Here is a 6,993-nt window from a genome sequence, read left to right on the forward strand (position 1 = left end):
AATTCTCAATTTAACATTTCTATTGATCATTCACAATTGGATTCCTCAAACACTTCTTCTGATCCATCAAATTCACCAATTACTGTTCCTCTTAGAAGATATAATAGGAATAGAACCAGACCAAATAAGTTTCAAGACTTTCACGCTACATTCACATCAGCTGTTACTGGTCAATCCTCAGGTACTCGTTATCCTTTAGCTTCTATTCTATCTTACAAAAATTTGTCTCCTACATACCGCAGTTTTATTATGGCTACATCCTCAGAGACAGAACCTAAGTCATTTAAAGAAGCTTCCCAATTAGACAAATGGAACAAAGCAATGAATGCTGAAATTGAGGCTTTAGAGGCTAATCATACTTGGATTTTGACTGACTTCCCTCCTAACAAATCTGCTATTGGATGTAAATGGGTTTATAAAGTAAAACACAAGGTTGATGGGTCAGTAGAAAGATATAAGGTTAGGTTAGTAGCCAAGGGGTATACTCAGATTGAGGGTCAAGACTGCCTTGATACTTTTTCCACAATGGTTAAGATAACTACTGTGAGATTGTTACTTGCTTTAGCTATTGTTAACAACTGGCATTTAAAGCACTTAGATGTGAACAATGCCTTTTTGCATGGAGACCTTAATGAAGAAGTTTACATGACTTTGCCTCCTGGTATGCATTCAACAAAATCTAATCAAGTTTGTAGATTGCAAAGATCTTTGTATGGCCTTAAATAAGCCAGTAGACAGTGGTATGCTCGATTGTCTACTTTCCTCATCTCACATGGCTATAGATAGTGCTCTTCTGATCATTCTTTGTTTATTAAGTCCATCACTAAGCTTCTGGATGAAGTCTTTAAAATCAAAGACCTTGGTGACTTAAAAAATTTTCTTGGACTTGAAGTGGCTCATAGTAAACAAGGGATCAATATTTGTCAAAGAAAATATGTTCTTGATATATTACATGATGCATGCATGTTAGAAAGCAAACCTGTCTCTACTCCAGTTGATTATGTTGTAAGACTAGACCAACAATCTGGAACTCCACTTGATGATACATCAAATTCATCATATCGTAGGCTCATTGGTCGCCTTATTTACCTCACCAATACAAGGCCCGATATCATATGCAATGCAACACTTAAGTCAATTTGTAGCTCATCCTTCTTCAGTTCATCAACAAGCAGCCTATAGGATTCTTAGATACTTGAAAGCAGAACTAGGTTCTAGTATATTTTTCTCTGCTTCCAGCATATTGCATCTCAAAGCATTTAGTGACTCTGACTGGACAGGATGCATTGATGCTAGGCGGTCTATCATTGGCTACTCAGTTTATGTTGGTAATTCCCTTATTTCTTGGAAATCCAAAAAGCAGGCCACGGTCTCTAGAAGTTCTTCCGAGGCTGAGTATCGAGCACTAGCCAGTGCTACATATGAATTACAATGGTTAACCCACTTGCTTAATGATTTTGGGATTGTTTACACTCGACTAGCTCTTTTGTTTGGTGACAATTGCTCCGCTTTTCACATTGTTGCTAATCCTATCTTTCATGAACACACGAAACATATTGAGATAGACTGTCACATTATGCGAGAGAAACTGCATTCAGGACTTATCAAGTTGCTGCCCATTGCTTCTGCTCAACAACTTGCAGACATATATACTAAAGCACTTTCACCAGGCGCCTTCAATTTTCTTCAGTGCAAGTTGGGAATGTCAGATATACATTCTCCAACTTGAGGGGGGTATTAACCATCCTAACTAACTAAGTTTGTTAGTTGTTAGTTACCTAACTAAGTCTGTTATAATTAGTTAGAGGTGGTTAGTTTTCTATTATGGTAGTTATAGAGTGTATATAAGTAATGAAAGATACTTTGTATGATACTCTTGTAATAATAATTCTGAACCATTTTTCTATGATCAAATATTCTTTCTATTCCAATAATTTTCTTCATAAGCTATCTCTTCTTCTTCATTTGAGTTCATCCATGGCATTCCTTTATATCTTTAATACTTCCAACGGCATTTTGTCTAAAACAACAGGTGGGCAAAATGAATAACTTTCGGGAACAAGCAACCACAACGGTTTGATTATTGACTGCATGACCAATATACATAGTCAATAAAATAAAAGACAAAAATCAATATGCATAGTTCAAAACAGAATATAAAATAATTCACCTTTTTATCAGCAGAGAGATGGGATATTAGGTTCTGATTGCAAGTTACTACATTGAAAAAGAATTTAATAACCAATCCTTCAGCGTCTTCAGCAGCTCCTCCAGCTGCACTTTGAATGCTGTCTTTTTCTCCAATAACTATCTCATTGTCTATCAATAGTTTATTTATCTCCTTTATTTCTTCTAAGAGAGAACATTTTTCCTGGTAGAGTTACCAATTATTATGTTATATGAAGGAGGCAAAGTTTTAGAAACAAGCGAAGTAATACTATATATAACGGAAAGCTGCATTCTTATAGTTTTCAATTGTGAAGTCATTGAAAAGGAAAAAGTGATTCGTCCAAGGAACAATCATAACATAAGCTGACCTTTCTAACAACAATGATGCAAAGTGTGATAATGTCACAAAATTTATTGGAAAAAGCAAGAAATGAAAATTTGAGGGCATAAAAAACATACAAGGAAGCTTTTAAGGATAGAAAAATTTTATATGTTAAGAGAGAACCATTGGGAATTGACATCGCCTAAAATCCAAAATGGTTACTTCTCAGCAACTGACTGGAGCTATGGTAAATTTACCATAGAACGTCGTCTACCATAGAATGTCACCAACATCAGAACCATTTATCCTTGGTTTTCATCAAAAAAGATTTATAAATATGGCCATAAACTTAGATCTATTGTTGATGTAATAACTAATGGTATGATTGTGAAACCTTTTTAGCATATGAATTATTTTTTCTTTGTTTATAATAGAACAATTTTAAGTCACGGGAAAAAAATACAAAGAGAACGAAGGATAAGATATCATAATTAGCATATGTAAAAAGCAGAAAACAACAAAAACAAAGAGGAAATCAACAAAAAGATGTTCACTTCCTCGACATATATACTAGTGAGATTCCATTCAAAAGGAAATGTGATGTATACTAAATATAAGCCCAACACATAATCTTATCCAAAATATGAATTTCATTGCAGAAATGAAGAAACTGATATTTAAGTACAACATATAGAATTTCATATTTCACTGAATAAAATAATGATATATTCTTTAGTAGATTGCATTTGTGAAAAACAAATTAGAAAGAAGACATATTACCACAATTCTAGGATGCTTTATTGTAGATGTGACTAAAGTCAAGTCAGGTTTCTCAGCATCAGTCAACTGGTTACTGTCACATGAACTAGTATAAATACTAGAAGTGCCAAAGGCAGTCATTGAAATCATGCTGCGAGACCTCTTCCTTCCCCTTGGAACAAAACCATTGCAAGTGATGTATCTATCTTGTGAAAATGGCTCAATATCCGATGCTAAATTTGTCCCTAGTCCATTTATCAATTCTGAACTTGGTATCACATCATTCAAATGGACTACCTTTCTAATTTCACCAAGCGATGCATTTAATGCTTCAGGTGAACTGGAGGTTAACTGAAAGTATATCACAATAATACAATTTAGGACAACCACTTTTTTTTATTCAAAGAAAAACAAATAGAAGCATGCAAACAGTAAGTTTTAGACCTACCACTTTAAGAAAGCATTGCATTGCAGCACTCGGCTCATCAGAAGTGAGTGTAGGTTTACAGGAAATTTCTTTAAGCATATTGCTGTTTTCAATCAAGGGTGAAGCTGAAATCCCCGGATTTTTGACATTGAGACTAAATGCTTCAGTTGCTTTCTGTGCCCCTTGTATTTTCACTGGGCAAATACTAGAATGTGATGGACCAGACTGTTGTGAATTTATATATTGTTTTGTCACTTGCTACTCTTGTAAACACATTCTTTTGCTGAGAAAGATTCTTCACCATATGATAGTTCTTTGTCCCCAATGCTTGTGGTGATGTTTTTGTTTCAAGTATTTTCAATGGAAAAATACTAGAATGTGATGGACCTGACTGTTCTGAATTGCTATATTGTTTGGCCACTTGCTGCACTTGTAAACACATCTTCTTTTGCTGAGAAACATCCTTCATCAGATGATAGTTCTGTGTTCCCAATGATTGTTGTGATGGTTTTGTTTCAAGTATTTTCACTGGGCAAATACTAGAATGTGATGGACCTGACTGTTGTGAGTTGCTATATTGTTTGGCCACTTGCTGCTCTTGTAAACACATCTTCTTTTGCTGAGAAACATCCTTCACCATATGATAGTTCTGTGTTCCCAATGATTGTGGTGATGGTTTCGTTTCAAGTATTTTCACTGGGCAAATATTAGAATGTGATGGACCAGACTGTTGTGAATTGCTATATTGTTTGGCCACTTGCTGCTCTTGTAAATACATCTTCTTTTTTTGAGAAACATCCTTCATCATATGATAGTTTTGTGTTGCCAATGATTGTGGTAATGGTTTCGTTTCAAGTATTTTCACTAGGCAAATACAAGAATGTGATGGACCAGACTGTTGTGAATTTCTATATTCTTTTGCCACTTGCTGCTCTTGCAAACACATATTCTTTTGCCGAGAAAGATTCATCATCATATGATAGTTTTGTGTCCCCAATGATTGTGGTGATGTTTTTGTTTCAAGTATTTTCGATGGAGAAATACTAGAATGTGATGGATCAGATTGTTGCCTGGATTGCACATCAGCTAAAGGTTGTTGTCCTTGAGAACGTGAAGAAACATTCTTTGAGAAAAAGTTACGTAGTATAAACTTTTCTACTTTATCTAGTTTCTCCTTGAATTTAGTGGTAATCTGGAATTTATTCACACTTAAGAGTGCCAAAAGATTTTCTAATACTTTCATACTGAATCTTATTCTTTCCAATGTGTTTGGTTCTTGAGGAGAAGACTCAAGCTGGAGAAATTTAATATAAATAGAAAAGATTAGTAGTAACAAAATATGCAAAATCCAAGTTTTCTAGAATCATAATTTGTTTGAATAAATCACCAACCTGTTGAAGTTTTCTATTCATCTGTTGGTAAATTGCATTAACTTTTAGGAAATATGCACTATTTATCCTTTGAACCTGCAAGTATCACAACAATTGTAGTTGCAATTTCAAGTTCAGTTTATCATTATGAAACGTATAATTTGTATTGATTGCAGAAAATAGTGTGTATACCAACAAGGAACGATGTTCACAACGAAATCGAAAAATAGCTATAGTGTTTCAGCAAAAGGAAAGAGGTGGAATCAACAACGCAGAGTCAGCATTCTACAACGATACCATCACCGGTTCAGAATAGCACCTGAAGATTAGGGAGAGCAGAAAGGTTCAGAGAAGGTATAGAGAAGAAGGAAATATCAGAAGGATCAGAGAAGCAATCAGGAAGAGTGTTCACCATCAACATGACCTAGAATGAGTATTTACACAACCTTATATTCTCCCTCCTAACACGTGTGCTTTTTCTGACCCCTACATGCAGATCATCAGCCACGTGTCCTTCCTTTGTAACTGACTCACGCACCAATTTTCCTTCCTGCTTCCCACATGTTACATTACCCTCCCCTTTATAAACAACCTTGTCCTCAAGGTTGAAGTGAGGATAACTTGCCTTAACCCAAGTCACATCCTCCCATGTAGCTTCCTCAGGACCAGCAATTTCCCATTGAATCAACACTTGTTCCACTTGAGAAGAGTCTCTCAATAACACCCTTGAATCCAATACTGCTATGGGTTGAACCATTGGACCACTTTCACCCACTGTTAAGGGTAATGGTAAGGCTGATTTGAGCTACCAACGAACTTCTTCAATACAAAAATGTGAAAAATAGGATGTATATGAGCTGTTTCAGGCATTTTCAACTTATATGCCACTATGCCAATTCGATCCACCACTTCAAATGGACCAAAATACTTCATTCCCAATTTCTGATTTTTTTTTTCAATGCAACCGAGTGTTGTGTATAGGGCTGTAATTTAACCAAAGCCAAATCTCCAATTTCTAATTGACAATCCCTTCTTTTTTTTATCTGCATTCTACTTCATATAATTCTGGGCTCTTAAAAGATTAGATTTCAATTGTTGTAACAAAGCATCTCGAGTAATCAAAGAATCTTGCACAGAAACTGGATCTTTCAAATTACATTCATAAGGAATAACAGATGGTGGATCCCTACCATAAACAGCCTTAAAGGGAGACATACCAATGTTGTGATGAAAGGAAGTGTTGTACCAAAGTTGAGCCCAAGGAAGCATCTCAAACCAAGTTTTAGGATGATCAAACACAAAATATCTCAAGTACATCTCTAGTGTCTTATTCAACACCTCTGTTTGGCCATCCGACTGAGGATGATAAGCAGAACTCATAGCCAATGTGGTGCCCTAGGCTTTGAATAACTGTTGCCAAAAGGCACTAATAAAAACACGATCTCGATATGAAACAATGGTCTTAGGAAAGCCATGCATCTTTACTATATTAACAATAAAGGCATCTGCCACAGATTTGCCGATGAATTCAACTTTTATGGTATAAAATGAGCAAATTTAGATTGTCTATCAACAACAACAAGGATAGTAGAGTAACCATGTGATGATGGCAAATGTGTAATAAAGTCCGTAGCAATGTCCTCCCAAATTCTTTGAGGAATTGGAAGTGGTTGTAATAAGTCAGCTGGCAACGCTTGTTCTACCTTGGCTTCTTGGAAAATACTATACTTTTTCACAAAATCCCTTATATCTTGCTGCATTTTAGGCCAATAAAATTCTTTACGAAATCTGGAAACTGATTTGGTGACTCCTTCATGAACTCCAATCTTAGAAACATGAAACTCATGAATAATTTTGTGCTTCAATGCTTCATTCGAAGGAATCATCATCTTGCCTTTCCAAAACAACAATCCATTATTCACTGTATATTCAGTTCCTGACATAGT

At 35.4% G+C, this 6,993-nt stretch overlaps 1 protein-coding gene across 1 annotated transcript; it reads right to left on the bottom strand.

Annotated features, from left to right (window-relative positions):
* Positions 1-1,988: 1,988 nt before the first annotated feature.
* On the bottom strand, positions 1,989-6,427 carry LOC114386163 (mediator of RNA polymerase II transcription subunit 15a-like). Its single transcript, XM_028346156.1, has 9 exons — positions 6,205-6,427; positions 5,586-5,821; positions 5,367-5,471; positions 5,069-5,143; positions 4,065-4,971; positions 3,699-3,802; positions 3,272-3,601; positions 2,171-2,371; positions 1,989-2,087 (listed from the first exon to the last, which is right to left on the bottom strand). Exons 1-9 carry the CDS (start codon positions 6,425-6,427, stop codon positions 1,989-1,991), a joined length of 2,280 nt encoding a protein of 759 aa, XP_028201957.1.
* Positions 6,428-6,993: the final 566 nt, after the last annotated feature.

This window comes from Glycine soja, chromosome 15, assembly GCF_004193775.1.
Source record: "Glycine soja cultivar W05 chromosome 15, ASM419377v2, whole genome shotgun sequence".
NCBI classification, from domain to species: domain Eukaryota; kingdom Viridiplantae; phylum Streptophyta; class Magnoliopsida; order Fabales; family Fabaceae; genus Glycine; species Glycine soja.